Source organism: Lithobates pipiens, unplaced genomic scaffold (assembly GCF_037356315.1).
Source record: "Lithobates pipiens isolate NorthernLeopardFrog02 unplaced genomic scaffold, aLitPip1_a1.2 Scaffold_8, whole genome shotgun sequence".
NCBI classification, from domain to species: domain Eukaryota; kingdom Metazoa; phylum Chordata; class Amphibia; order Anura; family Ranidae; genus Lithobates; species Lithobates pipiens.
The window spans coordinates 671,401,423-671,425,972 of record NW_027507903.1 but is presented as its reverse complement, the minus strand read 5'-3'; the positions used below and the strand labels follow the sequence as shown (position 1 = coordinate 671,425,972).

At 45.2% G+C, this 24,550-nt stretch overlaps 1 protein-coding gene across 3 annotated transcripts in view; it reads right to left on the bottom strand.

The window, feature by feature from the left end:
• LOC143961942 (asialoglycoprotein receptor 1-like) overlaps nucleotides 1-24,550 on the bottom strand; it is a 105,691-nt gene that overhangs the window by 48,678 nt on the left and 32,463 nt on the right. For all 3 annotated transcript variants that reach the window (XM_077471274.1, XM_077471276.1, XM_077471275.1), the window contains exons 2-5: nucleotides 15,198-15,276; nucleotides 14,488-14,598; nucleotides 4,975-5,016; nucleotides 2,363-2,398 (exon numbers count right to left, since the gene is read on the bottom strand). In XM_077471274.1, the coding sequence (XP_077327400.1) occupies nucleotides 2,363-2,398; nucleotides 4,975-5,016; nucleotides 14,488-14,598; nucleotides 15,198-15,246 (238 nt within the window). In that variant the 5' untranslated portion in view covers nucleotides 15,247-15,276. The remainder of the gene's footprint in view (nucleotides 1-2,362; nucleotides 2,399-4,974; nucleotides 5,017-14,487; nucleotides 14,599-15,197; nucleotides 15,277-24,550) is intronic.

The window sequence follows — 24,550 nt, the reverse complement described above, 5'->3', positions numbered from 1 at the left end:
TCCCCATGTTGATGAAAACACGGGCTAAACCACTACAACCATGGTCTGGTGGTTGATGAAGGTTTGTTTCCAAATAAACGTGATCATATTCTGGTAAAGATTTTGAGGGAAATATGATGCCAATTTTTTTTTTTTTTAAGGGTGTGCAGTCCCCCTCAAAACCCTTCATATTTGATCCTTAAGCACTTTGTCCCCATGTTGATGAAGACAAGGGCCTTTTCCCCACAACCCTGGCCCGGTGGTTGATGAAGGTTTGTCTCCAAATAAGCATGTGATAATTTTCTGGTATGGATTTTGAGGGGAATCCGATGCCAATATTTTTTTCTTAAAAGGGTGTGCAGTCCCCCCCAAAACCCTCCATATCAGACCCTTAAGCACCTTGTCCCCATGTTGATGAAAACACGGGCTAAACCACTACAACCATGGTCTGGTGGTTGATGAAGGTTTGTTTCCAAATAAACGTGATCATATTCTGGAAAAAATTTTGAGGGAAATCTGATGGCAAATTTTTTTGTTTAAGGGTGTGCAGTCCCCCTCAAAATCCTCCATATTTGATCCTTAAGCACTTTGTCCCCATGTTGATGAAGACAAGGGCCTTTTCCCCACAACCCTGGCCCGGTGGTTGATGAAGGTTTGTCTCCAAATAAACATGTTATCATTTTCTGGTATAGATTTTGAGGGGAATCCGATGCCAATTTGTGCCGATATTTTTTTTTGTTTAAGGGTGTGCAGTCCCCCTCAAAACCCTCCATATTTGATCCTTAAGCACTTTGTCCCCATGTTGATGAAGACAAGGGCCTTTTCCCCACAACCCTGGCCCAGTGGTTGCTGAAGGTTTGTCTCCAAATAAGCATGAGATAATTTTCTGGTATGGATTTTGAGGGGAATCTGATGCCAATGCTTTTTTTCTTAAAAGGATGTGCAGTCCCCCCCAAAACTCTCCATATCAGACCCTTAAGCACTTTGTCCCCATGGTGATAAAAACAAGGGCCTCATCACTACAACCCTGGTCCGGTGGTTGATTAAGTTTTGTCTCCAAATAAACATGTTATCATTTTCTGGTAAAGATTTTGAGGGAAATCTGATGCCAATTTTTTTAATGGTGTGCAGTCCCCCTCAAAACCCTCCATATCAGACCCTTAAGCACTTTGTCCCCATGCTGATGAAAACAAGGGCCTCATCACTACAACCCTGGTCCGGTGGTTGATTAAGTTTTGTCTCCAAATAAACATGTTATCATTTTCTGGTAAAGATTTTGAGGGAAATCTGATGCCAATTTTTTTAATGGTGTGCAGTCCCCCTCAAAACCCTCCATATTTGATCCTTAAGCACTTTGTCCCCATGTTGATGAAGACAAGGGCCTTTTCCCCACAACCCTGGCCCGGTGGTTTATGAAGGTTTGTCTCCAAATAAGCATGTGATAATTTTCTGGTATGGATTTTGAGGGGAATCTGATGCCAATATTTTTTTTCTTAAAATGGTGTGCAGTCCCCCCCAAAACCTTCTATATGAGACCCTTAAGCACTCTGTCCCCATGTTGATGAAAACAAGGGCCTCATCACTACAACCCTGGTCCGGTGGTTGATTAAGTTTTGTCTCCAAATAAACATGTTATCATTTTCTGGTAAAGATTTTGAGGGAAATCTGATGCCAATTTTTTTAATGGTATGCAGTCCCCCTCAAAACCCTCCATATTTGATCCTTAAGCACTTTGTCCCCATGTTGATGAAGCCTCATCCCTACAACCCTGGCCCGGTGGTTGATGAAGGTTTGTCTCCAAATAAGCATGAGACCATTTTCTGGTATGAATTTTGAGGGGAATCCCATGCCAAATTGTTTTTTAAAAAAGGGTGTGCAGCCCCCCCCCCCCCCAAAACCCTCCATATCAGACACTTAAGCACCTTGTCTCCATGTTGATGAAGACAAGGGCCTCATCCCCACAAACCTGGCCTGGTGATTAGGGGGTTTCTTAGCAGAAACTGTAATATTGGATCCTACCCCCTGCCACGTGAATGAGTATGGGGTACATAGCACTCCTACTCATTCACCAAAAAAGTCAGAAGTAAATAAAAACACAAAGAGTTTTTGACAAAATAAACAAATATGTTCCCCTATGTAAATTCAGGATCAATCATGATGAACTCCTATCACCAACTGCATAACAACCCCCTCAACAAACACTTTGAGAGGCGCTCGCTGAATGATAGCTACTTATACCCTGCCGGTAAGTAAACATGAGGGCTACCATGCCCCTATGACATCATGCACGGCATGGCCACCTGTAGTCTCCACCATAAGACTCCAACAAGTTCTTCATGGAAGGATCGCAAAGGAATTATATTCTCATGCTGTATGCACTCACCATTCATCTGTGATATTTCTTCTCTGATATGTTTATCTGAACAGGAAACAGAAAATGATATTAGATTTGTATTCCTAATGTTGGAGAACTCACATGAGCAAAAATATTTGCATATTCTACACATACATATGGTCCACAGTAGGGATGAGCTTCGTGTTCGAGTCGAACATACGCTCGACTCGAACATCGGCTGTTCGTCCGTTCGCCGAATACCAAATTCGTGCGGCGCTCACGGCCCACAATGCACTGCGCCATCGCAGTGCATTGCTGGCTCATGATTGGCCAAGCATGCACTGTGACCACGCATGCTTGGGCAATCACAGCGCCGACAGCGAGGAGAGCCATGATTGGCCAGCGCGGCGGCCTTTTGTAGTGTGTTGGCGTCTGTAGGAGTTAGTGGGTGTTCTGTGTACCTTTAACATAGTATACACCGTTCATTATCGGCCGATTTTGCATTCTTTCTCTGCTGTAGTGGTTGTTGTCTGCGTGCCCTGACCGCAGAATACACCGTTATATACACCTATATAGCTAGCTATCTTGCTCTTTTTAAATAGAGCTTGCAGTCAGTTGTAGGAGATTGTGTGTGCTGTCTGCGTGCCCTGACCGCAGTATACACCATTATATCCACCTATATAGCTAGCTATCTTGCTCTTTTTAAATAGAGCTTCCAGTCAGTTGTAGGAGATTGTGCGTGCTGTCTGCGTGCCCTGACTGCAGTATACACCGTTATATCCACCTATATAGCTAGCTATCTTGCTCTTTTTTAATAGAGCTTGCAGTCAGTTGTAGGAGATTGTGCGTGCTGTCTGCGTGCCCTGACCGCAGAATACACCGTTATATCCACCTATATATAGCTAGCTATATTGCTCTTCTTTAATAGAGCTTGCAGTCAGTTGTAGGAGATTGTGCATGCTGTCTGCGTGCCCTGACCGCAGAATACACCTCATCTCTTGTTTCTGGTGAACTTTGAACTCTTTGCTCCTCCCATGAACTTCCTGATTTAAGCCATGTCTCTGCACTTCCTGTTAGCCAGATTATTGTGCTCTCTCCAGCCAATATCTTTCACCTTTGCATACCTGCAGCTGTCCTTATCTCCACTACCACACAATATTGACCTTTGGCTGGTTCCTCAACTATGCTTCCACTTGATCCCAACCTGCAATGATTTGTTATAGACTTTTGGCTTGTTTACTGACTACGCTTCTGCTTGATCCCTACCTGATATATATGCTACTGGACCCCAGCTTGCTCACCTCCTGGTGGAGCAATCCCGAGGACCATGACCTGGTACCAACATGCAGAAAAACCCATCTCCACCATTAGGAGCACTGATGAATACTGGTTAGTGCTTAGAATCAGCACCTCACATTTGCCCTTCTCATCCGCCAGGGTGACCTGCGTGTGTACTCATCCTGCTGGTTGGTAGGAGCCTCTCAATTGCTATAGCTACTGGTCTCCAAGCCTGATTCCTGACCATGACATGTGTGCTAAATTTAAAAAAAAAAACATGCTTTTAACATATAAATTAAAAAGTAAATCAAAAAAAGGAATGGAAATCCAACACTGCCAACTAATAAATCAAAGCACACTTTTTTAAATACACACTTTTCTGCAAAGAAAAAAAATAATAATCCGAAAGGTCCTACCAACATGAAATAATAAACAACATACAGTGAACATGAAAGTGAAGTCACACATTTGTTCCCCAGATCCCCAAATTGTGAATAGGCTGGATTTACCTCAACCCAAACCCAAATCTCATGTCTAGTCACTGTGTGTGTGGACACAAGGATTCGGCTGAAGATCAAACCTAGCAATCCCTGGTTAGATGACGCCTTCGCTATGGAATGGTGGGTTACCCGATGATTGCCAAGTCACTACTCTGGGTTATGGCCAAATATGAGAGAACCGCAATAGTTTGACCAGATTTTGCAAGCTATAAAATCGCAGACAGAGCAGATGTTTCCAAGTTCTCCATTGGCAGACCATGGAAGAGATGAACACAGGACAGAGAGGACTAATGCTGTGTACACACGACCTGACTTTTCGACAGCAAAGGTCCGACAGAACGAATCCGCCAGACAATTCAATCGTGTGTGGGCTTCATTGGATCTTGGCTTTCTAAAAATCATACGGACTTTAGATTTAGAACATGTTTCAAATATGGAGTCGAGTGCAGTCGAAAAATCCATTCGTCTGTATGCTAGTGCGATGGACGAAAACCGATGCTAGGGCAGCTATTGGCTACTAGCTACAAACTTCCTTATTCTAGTCCGGTTGTACGTCATCACGTTGGAATCCATCAGACTTTGGTGTGATTGTGTGTGGCCAAGTCGGTTTGTTCGGAAAGTCCGTCGGATCTCCACTGAAAAGTCTGTTGGACCTAGTCTGCCGGAAAGTCGTGTGTACACAGTGACGGCATTAGTCTTGGATCAATTAAATTTGTGTGACCTCAAATAAGGGGCCAAACACCCCCAGACCAAAACAATTAAGTAAATTCTTTGGGCTTTAATTAGGGTTCTGTGACTGACGTGATACAAATCATTGTGTGTATGGACTGCATAGGAAGTCATTTGTAGAAGTAGTTGGATAAGCTATACTGGCCCACCTACCATTATTCTCCAGATGTGACTGTATCCCGGAGAGACTCTTATCTGGGGAAGAAACACAAAAAATCTGAATTAGAGACCTCGAGGCCTTCCCAGACTGCTGATCCATGAAAGTGTTGTTCGGTGGGCAGTGAGCGCACATTGGGGTTGATTTACTAAAACTGGAAAGTGCAAAATCAGGTGCAGTTGTCCATGGTAGACATTCAACTTCTAACTTCTAACTTCTAGCTTGTTCAATTTGACAATAAAACCTGGAAGCTGATTGGTTTCCATGTAGAGCTGCACCTGATTTTGTTCTCTCAGTCTGATATGGATATTAAGGGGAACCCCGCATTAAATTAAAAAACAAAATTGACGTGGGGCCCCCCCTAAAAATCCATACCAGACCCTTTATCCGAGCACGCAACCTGGCAGGCCGCAGGAAAAGAGGGGGGGATGAGAGAGCGGCCCCCCTCCCTCCTGAACCGCACCAGGCCACATACCCTCAACATTGGGAGGATGCTTTGGGGGTCTGTGACCCCTCAAAGCACCTTGTCCCCATGTTGATGAGGACAAGGGCCTCATCCTCACAACCCTGGCCGGTGGTTGTGAGGGTCTGCGGGTGGGGGGCTTATCAGAATCTGGAAGCCCCCTTTAACAAGGGGACCCCCAGATCCCGCCCCCCCCTGTTTGAAATGGTAAGGGGGTACAAAAGTACCCCTACCATTTTACAAAGAAAGTGTAAAAATGGTTAAATAAGACAAACACACTTTTGAAAAATTCCTTTATTAAAAATAAAAAAATAAAAAAAAGATTCCAGCGGTGCTAATCCACTCTTGCTATCCAGCGACGGATCTCCGGGGTCCAGCGATGGATGATCATATCCAGCAACGGGGGATCTCTCAGCTGACAATTTAGCCGCAAGTGATTTTAAAAGACTTTTTTTCCTGCACAAATGACACTTTGTGCAGGGACAGTTCTAAGCACCAGAAACATGCGCCCCTTCACAGGCATACTATAGATACCCCCCCCCCCCCCCTACAAAATTTAAAGGAATATTACACTTTTATTGTTTCACTTTAATCATTATTAAAATCACTGCTCCTGAAAAAACGGCCGTTTTTAAAACTTTTTTTTGCATTGATCCATGTCCCCTGGGGCAGGACCCGGGTCCCCAGACACTTTTTAGGACAGTAACCTGCATATTACCCTTTAAAATGAGCACTTTAGATTTCTCCCATAGACTTGTATAGGGTTTTCCGGCTTTTCGAATTTGCTGCGAACAGCCCAAATTGTTCACTGTTCGCTGAACAGGCGAACAGGCAATGTTCGAGTAGAACATGAGTTCGACTGGAACTCGAAGCTCATCCCTACTCATCAGTCCAAAAGGGGGCCCGGACAACTTCAGGAGAGGAGAGCTGGCTGTTCTGTAGTGATGGGAAGTCCGGATCTTTTAAGTGAATCGGTTCATTTTGAACTACTCACTGAAATGAACCGATTCAATGAATCGGTTCTTCGGTTCACTTGCTGAGTCTACTGACAAGCAAGTGAACTGAAGCTCTGACTCAACCTTCTAAAATGATTAGAATGAAAAGAATGATTCTTCTCAGAAGGCTGGCAGGTCCTGGGGAGGTTTACTTGCATTTAGTTCCTTGCTACAAGCACAAGCACAATCCTATTCTTCTGTCAGACCACAATTTGTCAGATCAGCCGCGTCATCAATTTTGGTGACACACATAAAGCTGTGAAAATGAAAAGCTGATTTTTGTGCATGTGATGGGCCAACTACACAGTTAACATTGCTAGACATCAGATTTTTCCGTTCTCTTTGCAGTGCATGTACAGGAAAAATGATTCTATTTTACTTCCGCTTGCAGGCGAAGTATCCACGGTAGTAAAATCTAATCGTTAGGCTCCTTTCACACTTGTGCGACTTGAAAGTCATGCAATTTTTGCCACGATTTTTACCGTGGCTTTGATGCGATTTTGATGTGACTTGAAGGAATACTTATGTAATTTTGAGGTCTCTACCTCAAGTCGCATCAAAATCGGACCAAAGTAGTGCAGTAACTACTTTGAAGTCGCTGTGACTGGAAGACCCACAGATATGAATGGTACTCATTGGAAATCTTGGGGTACGACTTGTCATGCGACTTTGTAGTCCCAAGTTGCATGATAAGTCACACAAGTGTAAAAGGAGCCTCATTATGCACTGTAAAGACTACGGACAAATCTGATGGCTAGCAATCTTACCTGTGAAGTTGGCCCATCAGAATGCAGAAAATACACACAAAAACATGCTTTTCGTTTACACAACTGTTTGTGCATCACCGTAAGTGGCAATATTGGCTGCTCCTATAGATTGAGCACAATCCTATACTCATATAATCATATACCAGACCCCATATGCAATAAAGAGAACCTGTCACTTCAACAAACTATCACATAGGGGCTTGTTAAGTGAAAAAATTAATAAAATAAAAACTAAAACCATCCCGACCAACCCTGATATCTGCATGTGAATAAATGTGCGTAGGGCATGCACGTGTACATAAACGATGATTGCTTCACACGTTAAGTGTCACCACAAACGCTAGAGTGACTGCAATAATTCTAGAAATATAATTCATGGTTAATGAATGTACTGTACAGGCTTTTAAATTGTCACCCATTGAGAATTTAACACTTTCCTTCCTTTTTGATCAGTATGATCAGAGTTATAATCAATTGGATCATAGGGAAATGTGTTATAACTACTGGTGGTGACTTGTGGTTCTTTCAGTGTACTGTGTTCTAAAAACGGATATGATTCTTTAACTCAGTAACTTGTATGATTCTTTAACTTGGTGTACTTTATGATTCTTTAACTCGGTGTACTGTTTGATTCTTTAACTCGGTAACTTGTATGATTCTTTAACTCGGTGTACTGTTTGATTCTTTAACTCGGTAACTTGTATGATTCTTTAACTCGGTGTACTGTTTGATTCTTTAACTCGGTAACTTGTATGATTCTTTAACTTGGTGTACTTTATGATTCTTTAACTCGGTGTACTGTTTGATTCTTTAACTCTGTAACTTGTACGATTCTTTAACTCTTTGTACTGTGTACTCCTGACTTTTGTTTTAAGTTTGTATCCAGTTCCTGAGTGTCACTGTGCTTTGAGTCAGCTGATTGGTTGCAGGGAGGGGCGGAGCTCTCTCACTCTAGGATCATATTACCAGGCCTGCTCTGCTATGTACTGAGGTCATAGTGAACTGTTTCAAACGAATCAGTTCATTCAGATCAATCGATTCATCCAGTTCACTAAAAAGAACCGATTCAAAAGAACAATTTGTTCATGAACTGGACATCACTACTGTTCTGCCTTGTGACTCCTGTGCTTTATCCCTATGTTCTACTTACTTGCCTACAGTCCCTTTGACAGGTGCACACTGTCTATCTCTGCTTCTGCCTTGAAATCATTACACTGCTGGTGTTCTGTGGGTCCTTAAAGTGGAGGTCCACCCTAAAGTGGAGCTTCCGCTCATTGGAACCCTCCCCCCCTCCAGCGCCACAATTGGCACCTTTCAGGGGGGTGCAGATATCTGTACAGTACAGGTATCTGCACCCACTTCCGGCATAGATATCTGCAGAAGGTACGCCCCTTTCCGCAGAATCTATGCCCCTTTCCGCAGAATCTACGCCCCTTTCCGAAAGTCCCCACTGTCTGATGGGAAACACACGGATCCCAGAGACAGCGGGGGCCATCCTTATTCCCGCTTTAAACTCCCCCTCCCCGTGTGATTGGCAGCGTTATCTTGCAAAGAAGAAAGATTGAAGGTAAGAAGTTCTCTGCCTGTTCCTCCCTGATGAGTCCTGAGCTCTGCTCTCCTGACCTTTACTCCGGGCTCTGTGTGAATTGTGGCTGTAGGGTTTGAATGTTGTAGTGCTTCTAATGGAAAGGGGTGACTGAGGAGGGGGGGGGGGGTGGGTGAAGCTGCAGAAAGTTCAGAATTCCAGCTGACAAACATCTCCACCAGCCACAATGCACCAGCTATTTCTATATGCCACTCCTGAGGCCCCATTCACACTTAGCATAGCGAGAACACATGTTCCTGCATTTTTTATTTTTTTTATTTTTTTTAGATTGTTTATACATAGGGCAGCCCATTCACTTGAATGGGCTGCCCTATATTTGACAAACATACCATAACAGTTCTAGAACATTTTCAGGCATGCAGCTTTGCAAGTTTGTCACATGACAAAATGCAAGCTGTTTTTGGGGTGCCATTAACAATTAACGGCACCACAAGCACTATGCGAAATTGCAGTGCATTTCTAAAATGCATGCAAAGCATGCGTTTCCCTTACCCTTTGTCACACGGTCAGGAAATACAAAGTGGGAATGCAGCCTAAGAACTCTTTCACATGGTTGGCTGAGCCATGGATTTATCACCACCCCTAGCTGCACACCCAAATCCTAGCAATACCGTCAGACAGGGCTGTACACATTTTGTAGTTGCAATGTTTTACTACACAGCTGCAGCATTTTAACACAGGCTGCAGAGTTTGACAGGCAGCACCACCTATCAAACTTCCCATTGAATTCAATGGGGCCACTTTGCAACTGCAAGCCAAACACTTGGCTCACAGTTGCAGCCAAGAGTTGCTCACAGTTGCAGCCAGTCTCGCAAAGAAAAATTACTATTCAGCAATTTTTAAAAATTATAACAAAATACAGGTGTCAGGAGGCTGTAGTAGCAAGGGTATAATTTCTGCCATGGCTGCAAAACGGCATTGCTACCATCTCATTTTAGTAAAAATGTAATTTGATAATTTTTTTTTGGGGGGGGGGGGGGGCCCTGTCAGGTAGGCTGTATGGGGCCCTGTAATTTCTAACAGCAGCCCTGGCTGTCCCACAGTACGTCGTGCCCAGCCGCCACTACTTTTCCAGGTGAGCCATCCCTTCCCTGCATAACCAAGTGGGGGACAAAATCAGGTGTGCACTGCACAACGCCATCTGTGGCAAGCTCCACCTAACTACGGATGCGTGGACCAGTAAGCATGGTCAGAGATGTTATATCTCCCTAACAGCACACTGGGTAAATGCAGTGGCACCTGGACCTGAGGCGGATAGCAGTTTGGTGCATGTCCTTCCACCACTGAGGATTGCAGGGCGCTTCAGTTTGCCTCCTGTTGCTAACTCCTCCTGCTCCTCTTCCTCATCCTCTACCGCCTCCTCATCCGGTCAGCCTAACACCTTCACCACCAACTTCAGCACAGCCGGGGTAAACGACAGCAGGCAGTTTTAAAACTTTCCTGTTTGGGGGAAAAAGCCCACACCGTGCAGGAGTTGTGGAGGGACATGGAACAACAGACCAATGAGTGGTTGGTGGCAGTGAGCCTCAAGCACGGCCTGGTGGTGTGCGATAATGGGCGAAATCTCGTAGCAGCTCTGGGCCTAGCCAGTTTGCCGCACATCCCTTGTTTGGCGCATGTGCTGAACTTGGTGGTCCAGAGGTTCCTTAAAAATTACCCCCATATGCCAGAGCTGCTGTAGAAAGTGCGGGCCGCCTGTGCGCACTTTCGGCATTCTCACCATGCTGCTGCTCGCCTGTCAGCGCTGCAGCGTAACTTCGGCCTTCCCGCTCACCGCCTCATATGTGACGTGCCCACAAGGTGGAACTCCACCTTGCACATGCTGGCCAGACTGTAGCAGCAGGCGATAGTGGAGTTTTAGCTGCAGCACTCACGTGTAAGTCGCTCTGCGGAACAGCACCACTTCACCACCAATAACTGGGCCTCCATGCGAGACCTGTGTGCCTTGCTGCACTGTTTGGAGTACTCCACCAACGTGGCCAGTGCCAATGATGCCGTTCTCAGCGTTACTATCCCAGTTCTATGCCTCCTTGAAAAAACGCTTCAGGAGGATGTGGCACAAGAAGCGGAAGAGGGATCATTTCCAAGGTTTTCAGGGCAGTCATTCACAAGTGGCTCCGAGGGCACAGTTATGGAGGATGACGAGGTGGAGGATGAGGAGGAGGAGATGCAGGAGGAGGAGGAACCATGTTCACAGCAGGGTGGCACCCAGACCAGCTCATGGCCATCACTGGTGCATGGCTGGGGGATACAGAGGACAAAGACGATTCACCTCCCACAGAGGACAGCTTTTCGTTGCCTCTGGGCAGCCTGGCACACATGAGCGATTACATGCTGCTGTGTCTCCACACTGACTGCCGAGTTGCCACATTCTAACTGGTGCTTATTACTAGGTGGCCACGCTGCTGGATCCCCATTACAAGGACAACGTACCGTCCTTAATTCTCTCACTGGAGCGTGATCGTAAGATGCGTGAGTACAAACGCACGTTGGTAGACACGCTGCTGGTGGCATTCCCACCTGACAGTGGGGGCACAGTGGAAGCACAAAGCAAAGGCAGAGGAGGAGGAAGAGGTCGCCAACTCAGCCGGGGCACCGCCAGCACCTCAGGAGGCAGGGTTAGCATGGCCAAAATGTGGAAAAGCTTTGTCAGTACGCCACAAGAATCAGCACCACCAGCTGATATGGAACGTCTTAGCAGGAGGCAGCATTTCACCAACATGGTGGAGCAGTAGGTGTGCACACGCTTACACGTAGTGAATGACGGGTCTGCCCCCTTCAACTTCTGGGTCTCCAAATTGGGCACATGGCCTGAGCTTGCCCTATACGCCTTGGAGGGGCTGGCCTGCCCTGCAGCCAGTGTATTATCTAAACGTGTATTTAGCAGGGGGCGTTATCACAGACAAGCGCAGCCGTCTGTCCAGAGCCAATGTGGACAAGCTCACTTTCATTAAAATGAACCAGGCATGGATCCCACAGGACTTGTCCGTACCATGTGCAGAATAGACATGTATACTGGTGTTCTGACAAAAACTGTCTGGCCATCGGATAGTGCGCAGACGCAGAGCTTGCGCAGTACAGAGGACAAGGAGATTCCGAAAATCTCTGAAGATGAACGGCTCCTGCACCATGAATGCAGGTTGAAGTGCCACCATCCAAGTGAACATACAGTAGCACATAGTAACAGGGCCCCTCATGGGCTTGCTTCGCTCGCCACGCTTTGGGCATGGCCTTGCTTCGCTCGGTTATTTTTTATTCTAATTCTATTTCCACTTGGATGGTGGGGCTTGAACCTGGACTCACGGCGCAGGCGGCGTTCATCTTCGGAGATTTTCAGAATCCCCTTGTCCTCCATACTGCGCAAGCACAATACAGGGCGGACACTATCCGACGGGGTACAGAATTCGACACATCACCGGCCTTACCCAGCCATTGTTGTATTTTTGATCTTTCTAACTCTGTTGGGGTGTACCCTAATTTAAAAAACAAAAACCAGTGTTCGCTACCTCGTCCTCCTCCACCGCTGCTTCCTCCTACACCGGCACATCCACCGCCACCTCAACCTCCTACTCCATATGGACCTCGTCCTCCTAGGTCAAGATTATTATTTTTTATTTTTTTAATTTCAAAGTATTTTATTTTGTATCACAACAAGAATAATACATTTGAAAGTGACATTCAGAATATCGATTCAGTCAAAACATAGAAAGGTTACAGGCAGCGCAACAAGATGAATCGAGTGTAACACGTCAGAGATATAAAATATAAAATCGTTTTAGACAGACATGGTAGTGTAAGCCCTTGTACACACGGTTGGACATTCTGACAACCAAATCCGTTGGATTTTGTCCAATGGATTTTGTCAGACGGATTTTGTCCAAAACTGTTGCATACACACGGTCGGACAAAGTTGTCGCAAAATCCGATTGTACATAACGTGATGACATTATTTCGTTATGATGGGACTACGTTCAGGCTAGTAGCCAATAGCTCTGGTCTAGGAATTTGATCTGAGCATGCGTGGCACTTTGTCCGTCGGAGTAGGCTACATATGATCGGAGTATGTCCGATCGGAGCATTTTGTCTGAAAATTTTACGGACAAGCTGGAAAACTTGGTCCGTCGGATACTCTGACGGAAACAGTCCGATGGAGACCACACACAGTTGGATTATCCGACAAAACGGTCCAATAGGACACATTCCGTCTGAATCTCTGACCGTGTGTACAAGGGCTCAGAGTGAAGGGTTGGTATTCCTGTTAATGGTCAGAGGTGTACCTCCTCCCCGGACACCCCCAATGGGAGCTAGCTGTGCCCGAGAGGAGGAACTTAACCACCGACCCCTAGGACTGAATGTAAGGAGAGGGATCGAAATGACCATGTGTCTTTTTCCCTAAGATAGGAATCCGTGACTAGGCATCAGTGTTTGTCATCTGAAAACAGGCCCCATTTGTGAACCTGAGAGCCACACTGAACTCCTTGTATGTTGGGATCCCGGCGAATGGAGATGGCGATTGTCTCAATTGCTATTGCAAAGATTAGCGGAGATAAAGAACAGCCTTGTCTGGTGCCTTTGGCTTTATGTATTGGTTTGGAGTAGTGGCCTTGAAGCCTAATATAGGCTTTAGGATTTGAATAAAGAGCTCGGCTCAGGCCCATAAACTTGTCGCCAAAGCCCCAACGTTCAAGGATTGTACAGATGTATGGCCAAGAGACCGAATCGAAGGCCTTTTGAAGGTCCAGTGATAAAAGCATGCCTGATTGTTTTGGACCTCCTGTCCAGTTTGTCTGGAGGATGGAGACTATGTCTATGGTTCTTCTGATCTGATCAGGGCCCTGTCTGCCTGGGATGAACCCCACTTGATCCTTATGAATATATCCGTTAATGAAGGAAGCTAGACGATTTGCAAGGAGTTTGGTAAGGATTTTTAAGTCGTTACTGATGAGGGAGATGGGTCTATAATTACTTACTTCTTCTGGGTTTTTATCCAGTTTCGGGTATTACTGCAATGTAGCCTGTATTTAGGTGAGGATGAAGTTGGGTTCCCAGTGTCTTTGTGTTAAAATTTTTTTGCCAAATGTGGAGTCAGGGCGGTGATAAATGTCTTGTAATAGGGGTTAGGAAGACCATCGGGGCCTGGAGCAGAACCTGATTTGAGGTTCTTAATGACTTCCTGTACCTCTTCTTCTGAGAAGGGGGCCTCCAGCATGTTATTTTTTATTTTTATGTATTTTATGTTATTTTAAGTTATTTTCCTATCCAATTGCCATGCTCTTAACAACATTTTGCTGCAATTTGCAGCCCTCTAGCCCTTTCCATTACTTTTTTAGAGCCATTTTAGTCCTCAAAAGTTCGGGTCCCCATTGACTTCAATGGGTTTCGGAATTGGGGTCAAGTTCGGGTCCCGAACTCAAACTTTTTTGCGAAGTTCGACCGAACCCCATCGAACCCAAACATTCAGGTATCCGCTCAACTCTACTCTTGTGAGAACCCAGAGATAGAAGTCTTGTCTGTGAGTGTGAATGAGGTGCGCCATTGTTCCCACTTTGTTTATAAGTCAGCCTGGCTATCGAACTACTGATATGGAATTGCTAAAGAAGACTAAAAATATTATAAGTGTTGCAACATTTTACAATAACTTTGTCAACATAAATGATGGTTATAATAGAGATACTCACAGTAAGTGAAGAGGAGACTGGTGAGGATGACCACAATAAGGAGAGCCACTATCAGGAGGATCCATAGGGTCAGTATCAGCCGGTGATTTGTACTCCTGTTAGTGGGAATCTCTACAGACAGAGAGAATAGTGAATAATCCTGCGTGTATCAGCCAGTATAATAATCCTCCAGAATTCTTATCTCATATAAAGACATTTTATATTCATACCAGATCATCTGTGTGCTCCACCAAATCTCTTATATTGGGTGACTATGACATCGATGTGATAATCTGCTGTATTATATATCTTCCACTGGAGTTTTCTATTGGACCGTATAATAACCTACTCTTATTTACTATAACTGTATACACACTATATCACCAAAAGTATTGGGATGCCTGCCTTAACACGCACATGAACTTTAATGACATCCCAGTCTTAGTCCGTAGGGTTCAATATTGAGTTGGCCCACCCTTTGCAGCTATAACAGCTTCAACTCTTCTGGGAAGGCCGTCCACAAGGTTTAGGAGTGTGTATATGGGATTGTTTGACCATTCTTCCAGAAGCGCATTTGTGAGGTCAGGGCACGAATGTTGGGTGAGAAGGCCTGGCTTGCAGTCTCTGCTCTAATTCATCCCAAAGGTGTTCTATCTGACAGCCAGTGGCTCCTATGGGGGGATGGGCTATAAAATGGATGAAGAGTATACCACTAAATTATAATAACTTACCTTTGATGTTTTCTGTATTCTTCATCCTCCGTATTTCAAGATCATCCATATGGCCTTTGTATTGTCCTTACAAGGTCACCTTAAAAGAAGAACATAGACCTTCATATAAATACTGGGGACCCCACAGGAAAATATCCGGGCAATGTGATCAGGTTATACATTATTATGTTTTCCTGAAAGGGGAGGCTCCTGTTTTATGTCACGTGATATTTGCATAAATGTTCATAAAAATCTCTATTTTTCAAGAAAAAAAAAATACACCAGCTACATTTTAGTGCACACAAAACACAATAAAATGGCCATTTTTTTGACACATCATAAAAAGGTGAGTAAATAGACACCCAACATGTCAAGCCCTAAAAATTGCACACGCCTCCCCGAAATGTGAAAAAAAAACATAAAACAAAACAAAAAAAAAAAAGAGATACCCCAAGGGAGCGATTCTAACTGTGGGGGGGGGGGGCTGTGTGTGACAGGACACTGATCATGGCTCCCGATCACAGGGAGCGGTGATCAGTGTCCTATCATTAGGCAGAACAGGGAGGTGCTTGTTTACATCAGCATTTCCCCGTTCATCCTCTCTGTGAGACGATCGTGGGTATCCCCGCCGACATCAAATCCACAGGACTCCACGATCACACTCACAGAGCTCGCGGCGGGTGCGCGCATGCCCACAATGCCGCCTTTTAAAGGGTAATGTATAGGTACGTTAGTATGCCTCTACGCGTCATTTTGCCGACGTATATCAGCATGAGCCGGTCAGCAAGGGGTTAAGGGTGGTAAATCCTTCCAGGGCTGAAGTGGTTAATTATAAGAGTGTTCTTTGTTCTTTTTTGAATTTTCAAATTTTTTCTTCTTTAACCGCTTGCCGACCGCCTCACGCCGATATATGGCGGCAGAATGGCTTGTACAGGCAAACTAACGTACCTGTACGTGGCCCTTTAAGAGGTGGCCGGTGGGAGCGTGCGCCCGTGGCAAGCTCCGTGAGTCAGGTCGCGGGTCCCGCTGACTCGATTGTCCCGGGGATTCCCGTGATCACCTCACAGAGAGAAAGAACGGGGAGATGATAATGTAAACAAGCATTTCCCCGTTCTGCCTAGTGACAGTGTCACTGATCCCTGTGATTGGAGCAGAGATCAGTGACATGTCACATGTAGCCACGCCCCCCTTAGAAACACACCTCTAGGACACACTTAACCCCCACACTGCCCCCTAGTGGTTAACCCCTTCATTTCCAGTGTCATTTACACAGGAATCAGTGTATTTGTATAGCACTGATTGCTGTATAAATGACAATGGTCCCAAAAATGTCCAACATGTCCGCCATAATGTCGCAGTCACAATAAAAATTGCTGACCGCTGCCATTACTAGTAAAAAAAATGAATTAATAAAATGAAAAAAAATGCCATAAATCTATCCTCTATTTTGTAAACGCTATAACTTTTGTGCAAACAAAGAAAAAATCACTTATTGCGATTTTTTTTTACCAAAAATATGTAGAAGAATACGTATCGGCCTAAACTGAGGAAAAAAAAAATTTTTTATATATTTTTGGGGGATATTTATTATAGAAAAATGTAAAAAATAATGCATTTTTTTCAAAATTTGTTTATAGAGCAAAAAATAAAAACTGCAGGGGTGATCAAATACCACCAAAAGAAAGCTCTATTTGTGGGAAAAAAAGGACGTCAAGTTTGTTTGGGAGCCACGTCGCACGACCGCACAATTGTCAGTTAAAGCGACGAGTGCCGAATCGCAAAAAGTGCTCTGGTCAGGAAGGGGGTAAAATCTTCCCGGGACTGAAGCGGTTAAAGGGCAACGTACATGTACATTAGTATACCTGTACGCGCCCTTCTGCCGATGTATATCGGTGTGAGCTGGTCAGCAAGGGGTTAAGTTCTTTCAAATTTTCAATTTTTTTTCTTTACGAAAATTTGTTTTTGGAAAAATGTGTTAAACGGTCTTAATATTATTGTGCACTTTTCATCTACAGTTAATCGATTTTGTATTTTCAAAGTAAAAAATAGATATTCATTAGTACATATTTTGAGATACGGATATATGTATACAGAGCATCCGGAAAGTATTCACAGCGCTTCACTTATTAGTGGTCAGTGTAAACCCCTACTACATTGGTGGCCAGTGTAAACCCCTACTACATTGGTGGCCAGTGTAAACCCCTAATACATTGGTAGCCAGTGCAAACCCCTACTACTTTGGTGGTCAGTGTAAACCCCTAATACATTGGTGGCCAGTGTAAACCCCTACTACATTGGTGGCCAGTGTAAACCCTTACTACATTGGTGGCCAGTGTAAACCCCTACTACATTGGTGGCCAGTGTAAACCCCTACTACATTGGTGGACAGTGTAAACCCCTAATACATTGGTGGCCCATGTAAACTCCTACTACATTGGTGGCCAGTGTAAACCCCTACTACATTGGTGGCCAGTGTAAACCCCTACTACATTGCTGCCCAGTGTAAACCCCTACTACATTGGTGGCCAGTGTAAACCCTTACTACATTGGTGGCCAGTGTAAACCCCTACTACATTGGTGGACAGTGTAAACCCCTAATACATTGGTGGCCAGTGTAAACCCCTACTACATTGGTGGCCAGTGTTGAAACTCTTCTTTATATTGGTAGTCGGTAAAAAAAATCAGCATTGCCATTGATCACACCCTCCCCCCAGCACTGTCTTTGATCCCAGGGGTTCTAGGATCCCTAGGAGTTTTCTGTCTATTGATAGATCCGCCTCACCACCCCAGTCCATGGTGTGCAGGACAGTGGAGAGCGAAATTGCATGGGGGGGGGGGGAATCAAGAAAATGTTTGCCCAGGGTCCAATCAATATTGGATATGGATAACACCAAATTTAACACACCTGCTCAACATTTACACCTGAGACCTTGTAACATTAGCGAGTCACATGACATGGGGGAGGGAAAATGGCAAATTGGGCCCAATTTGGACATTTTCACTTAGGGATGTACTTACTTTTGTTGACAGCGGTTTACACATTAATGGCTGTGTGTTGAGTTATATTGAGGGGACAACACATTTACACTGTTATACAATGTATACACACTACTTTACATTGTAGACAAGTGTCATTTCTTCAGTGTTGCCACAAGAAAAGAAGAAAATATTTACAAAAATGTGAAATGGATATTAACTCCTATCCACATACAGTATTGATTAGTGGTTCCAAATTAATAATAACTACTGCAGTAGGGAACAGACACAAGATACGCTCAGCATCTTTCCAAATAACTGTTCTCCTTTATTATGATGCTATTGAAGGTATGTACATGATTACGTAGGTATAACATTAATATTACAATTGTACGTTTATGGTAACAAGGGGCGTAACATAGGCAGGCTAATTCTAATCAGGACTTGAAAGAATTCAAAACATGTACTGAAAACATTATTAGTGCCGTGTGCACAGTGAGGGCAGTGTGCAATACATATAAAATAGAATACAATTATATACAGAACCTACAAATTTCCATTACAGTCTCCTCTCTTTTTATTTTATTTTTTTAAATTGTAATTTTTTATTGAGAGAAATTTTACAGAATATAAAGACATACAGAACTGACAATAGACAAGGAATGTCTGGAGCATACCGTATTGGAGAGACTGATATAACCTCATGGTGACTACAGGTATACAGTAGCAGTCAAAAAATAAAACTTATTAAATAAAAGAAAACAAAGCGAAAAAAACACATAAAGGAAAAAAAACAATAGAAAAGTAGTACGTAAAACAATATTATAATAAAAAGAAAGACTGAGAGCCATCATATATTTCGTAATGCAGAGGTTGGGGTCTTGAACTGGTGCTTCAATAACATGACTAAAATCTGACAAAAGAGGGCTTCATACCACTATAAATTTCCTCAAGAGATAAGGTAAGCTTCGAGTGGCCGTTGGGCCAATAGAAAAAGACTTAAAGTACCGATATGATACCAAACATTTGAGATCGAGAAGGCTAGCGAACACTAGGGGATAGCTAATGACCGGGTGGCTAGGGGTACCAAGGGCACCTGCGGGAGCCCAAAGGTCGAGGTGTCCCAGGGGGCCCAAATCACGCCAAACCGGTCAGACCCATCTTCCACCATAGCCGTCAGATGTTCCATTCTGCGTATGTCCTTGATGGTTTGTATCAGCTGAGTCTGGGTTGGGGGCTTAGTAGATAACCAATTAGAGGGAATAGCTAGTCTCCTCTCTTTTGATCAATATTTTGATCACTAACCATACCTGATATCACCTTTAACCTGGAACCTCCACACACTTAGGTGGAGGTAGTCCTGGCCAAAGAGGCAAAAACTCCATTGTGGAGAAAATAATTGCTCAGCAGTTTTTTTCATTACAAAATGACTTTTCATTGTGAAAAACAAATGATTGATAAGACATATTTACAGAGTACTGGCTGTACACTCCTGTGGTCAGAATGGCCTTCTAGCTTAATTGTTGGTATGCTGACTTATCAGCACATGTAAACACAGACAATTCTACATACGATGGAAGAGGTACAAAAGACAAATATGACTTCAACATGGCTAAACTACCTTTCAAATATACCTGTATGTGGGAATTTGTATTTGTGGGAGGAGTCTGAGAGACTGTTTAACCCTCCTCCTCTGTCAGGGCCAGGGTTGGTGTTTTCTGGGTTGATGGTCATCACTCCCACCTTTCTGAACTACGGTCGGTCGCAGCATGGTGTCTGTTCCTCGTCCGTCCCCCGTCATCCCTGGGTTCTACTGGGGCCGCCCTGTCCATCCTTCCTCGCGGCCCATGTTTCAGCTTGGTGGGGGTGTCGGGGGAGCATCCTCCTCCTCACACTCTCCTCCTCACACTCTCCCCTCAGCTCCATCTGACCAGCAGGCAGCCCACCCGCTTCTCGCGGCGCTCATGCCAGGGGGAGCAGGGGAGGGGTGGTGTCCATCCGCCTATTCGTCCTTCCTTCCTTCCAGCCTCCGTGTGGCCAGCATACAACTCGCCCGCTTTTCCCAGCGCTCATCCTGGGGGGGGGGCCATTTTCATCCTGCTTTCCATCCTCCAGCACACTTTTCCCACAGCTCCGTGACCGGCGTGCAGCCCGCCCACTTTTCCCGGCGCTCATGCCAAGGTGGAGCGGGGGGTCGTTCGTCCAGCCATTCATCTGCTGATCTCCCCACGGATCCATGGGGTCAGCAGGCAGCCCACTCGCTTTTCCCGGCGTTCATGCGGGGGGGAAGCGGGGGGGCTGTCTGTCCGTCGATCAGTCCATCCATCCAGCTGGCCAGCGTGCACACCTGGTGGGGGGGATGGAGGCTGTCTGTCCGTCAATCAGTCCATCCATCTCACTATCTTCCCAGCTCCACCTGGCCAACGTGCACGCCTGGTGGGGGGGTGGTCGCCCGCCCGCCCGCCTGCTACTCTCCATGTATGCCTGGCTCATGAGGGGGGTAGGCCATCGGTTTTCTTCCGATGATCACGGGGGGATAGGCAGTTGCTCCTTTCTTCCCCACAACTGGCATCTCTGTAGCGGTGTGAGGGGTTATTAGACCACCCACAGCGGCCATGGCAACGGCCAGATGCGAGATCAGGTTGCTGCCTGTACTTGTTGTTGTTACTGTTTTGGTCAGTGTTTTGTCGCAGCCAGCGTTCTGTCCAGCGTTTTGCTGTCATAGCAGCATTTTTTCTGTCCAACCATTTTTCTGTCATAGCGTTCTGTCCAAGCATTTCTGTCATAACATTCTGTCCAAGCGTTTCTGTGATAGCGTTCTGTTCAAGCATTTCTGTCATAACGTTCAGTCCAGCATTTCTGTCATAGCGTTCTGTCCAGCATTTTCCGTCATAGCGTTCTGTCCAGCTTTCTCCATCATAGCGGTCGGTCCAGCTTTTCTGTCATATCGTTCGGTCCAGCATTTCTGTCACAGTGTTCTGTTTAGCATTTCTGTCATAGCGTTTGGTCCAGCATTTCTGTCATAGCATTTGGTCCAGCATTTCTGTCATAACGTTCTGTCCTGCATTTCTGTCACAGCGTTCTGTCCAGCATTTCTGTCATAGTGTTTGGTCCAGCATTTCTGTCATAGCGTTCAGTCCAGAATTTCTGTCCTAGCGTTCAGTCCAGCATTTCTGTCATAGCGTTCTGTCCAGCTTCTCCGTCATAGCGTTTGGTCCAGCATTTCTGTCACATCGTGTGGTCCACATTTCTGTTACATCGTGTGGTCCTGCATTTCAGTCACAGCGTTCAGTCCAGCATTTCTGTCGTAGCGTTCTGTCCAGCATTTCTGTCATAGCATTCTGTCCAGCATTTCTGTCATAGTTTTCTGGCCAGCTTTCTCTATCACAGTGTTCTGTCCAGCATTTCTGTCATAATGTTCTACCCAGCTTTTCTGTCATAGCGTTCTGTCCAGCATTTCTGTCATAGTGTTTCTGCCCCTGGATTCCTGTCATAGCGTTCTGCCCTGGCATGTCTGTCATAGCGTTCTGGCCCTGGTTTTCTGTCATAGCGTTTCTGCCCCTGGGTTAGTGTTCTGCCCCAGCTTTTTCTGGCTCGGCGTTCGGTCAGTTATAGCGTTTCTGCCCCAGGATTTCTGGCATTGCATTTATGCCTCAGCGCTTCAGTCTTGGTTTTCCGTGATTGCGTTTCTGCCCCTGGATTTCTGTCACTACGTTTCTGCATCAGCATTCAAGTTTCAGCGTTTCTGTCTTGGCGTTTTCTCTGTCATGGCGTTTTCTCTGTCATGGCGTTTTTCCTGTCATGGCGTTATGTGTTTCTGTCATAGCGTTTCTGTCATAGCATTTCTGTCATAGCGTTGATGTCTTTGTGTTGCTGCCCAGCATGTCTGTCATAGTATTTCAGCTTTGGTGTTCAGTCTAAGAGTTTCTCAGAGGGGCGTTGTTCACTCGTGGCATACTCTGGTAGTCTTTCGTCTTCGGTGATTGTCATGTCCCATCGTGTCTGTGTCATGTTTGTACCGGGGTCAGGTAGCAAGGGTGCACACGTCAGGATCTGTCACGTCTACAGATCCATACGGGCTGAGGTTTTGTTTGTTAATTGATTGTTGTCCACAATCTTCTCGCCCGTATACCATACGTCATACGATGCATGTTCATTCACCACATCTATACGACTTCCCACTATGGCCTGTGGGTACACTAGCCCTAAGTTTTCAGTTAATTACCTGTCTCTGCACGGCAGGTTACTTGGGCTCACTTACCACTCACATGAGGGTGGGGGGGTCTGTCATCAGGTTTCAATTTTCTTCAGTTGATGTCCTGTTGTGTTGAGGCCCTGGTTACCACCCAGGGATGTGTAGTCTCTCAGGTTGTGTCACGGTCCTTAGGTGGTAGGTTTGGGCGACGTCATCATGATTCTGGATTCCACTCTCAGCTCCGATCTCTTGTCTAGGAGGTTGCCTGGAGTACTGCTCAGGGACATTGGTCCAGTCATCTTTTCTGATCCCCGGTCTGTTCCAGGTGGGGGGGGGGGGGGTGGGCTTCAGTCACTTGGGCATGGCTGTATCATGTCATGGGACTTATTTCCCTGGGTTGGAGTCTGACTCTCCTTCCTCAGTTCAGGATTCGGTTTTGGTTGGTAGGACTCAGGCTGTAGCATGACTTGTTCGTATCCGGTGGGACCAGTGTCTGGTGTCTGGCATGGTGTCACCAGGTTGACGATGCTCATTGCCATGGCAACCTACTCCATCACATCCATTAAGCAGCCAGCTTTTTCTCTCCTGTCACTGGTCTTTTTTGCACTCACCCTCTCACTTTCTCATATCAGGTATTGATAGGCCAGGGGTTGGGGGACTTTTCACTGTGCTACTTCACTGATGTCCATTGAGGTATTTCAGTCTTCTCGGCCATCTTCTTGCAGGGGTTCCTCGGGTCAGCCCTTGCTCCCTTTCCCCCACGTATCCTCTCATCCACAAGCAGTTCATTCTCATGTCTGTGTTACCTTGGGCATCAGGCTCATCCTATCCTTCATGGAACATTCAGTTGGGTTCTGCGTAGCTTTGCAGGCTCAAAAGGGGGTTCCTTCTCGTCACCAGGTCAGGAGTCGGGTTCTCCTGTCACAGAGGATACTTACTGGTTACTTACTGTTGCCATCCGGGCACGCATCATTCTATGGGCTGGATCTCTACCTTCCCTTTTCCACCTAAACTTGTGTCTTTTTGCCCTCTTTTCAGGCATACTGACCAGCCAGGCAATGGCACACCTCAGGCCTTGTTTCTTAGGTATATCGCATTTCCCACTTGAAGACTCCGATTACAAGTGGGAAGGCTGGCCGAAGGGAGGAGGACGGAAGAGTCTGAGAGACTATTTAACCCTCCTCCTCTGTCAGGGCCAGGGTTGGTGTTTTCTGGGTTCCCACCCACCCGTTTCCCCCAGTTTGTCATATATACTCCTAGTATTTTTCTTATTCTTACATTCAGGGTATGCCCTCTTTTCAGGCATACTGACCAGCCAGACCATGGCACACCTTAGGCCTTGTTTCTTAGGTATATAGCATTTCCCACTTGAAGACTCTGATTACAATTATATCCCTTACAATTAAAGTAATTGAATCATAAAGTACCCTAGACTGTTATCGCAAGAAGGAAACAAATCAAACACAGAGATTTCTTTCATTTAGTCATTTTTGCAGTGTCTGGTGTGGATCCAGGTGACTTTTCCTTCAAGTTTTGCACAACTGTAAATGAAATAGATGCTGTATTGAGTCTCCAAACATTTCCTTATATATAAATGTCTCTTAACAATCCACAAGTCACCTGGCTTTAGTTTTAGATCCTTCCAAACTTTTAGGATCTGGAATTGGGGAGAAAACACATAAATGAGTTTGTCAAAAACCTTAAAAGATCAGCAACATTCTCTGTGAGATCCGAATGGAGGACTTCAGCTGCTGAGACAAAATATAAGCAAGTGAGTAACACACTCCCAAACCAAATCCCATAGGGAAAGAGTCCAACATCCACTTAGGGGCTTGATAAAATATAATAAAACATTCAGGCAAAAGTTTTCTAGTTTCTTACTCTACTTTGTCCGCTACATTGTAGACAGTAGGGGGTGTAAAAATAAAACCTCAACCTTCTAGTAAGGACTCTCCTATAAAAATGATTTCCTCTGTTACTCTCTGTAGATTCTGCACTCTGTACTTACAAACTACTTCTGAATACTTTTTTACTGTGGGCTTTGCAGTAGCATTTGCCACTGGACATCCAGAAAACTTGTCCATACACACAAAATACATACTCGTAAGATCCTGACTTGGGCATCCGGATATATCTTTTTGTTATCTCTGGAAGGGATGTTCAGCTTTTGGTAACACCTTTGGTAACAGGTAAAACAAGAAGT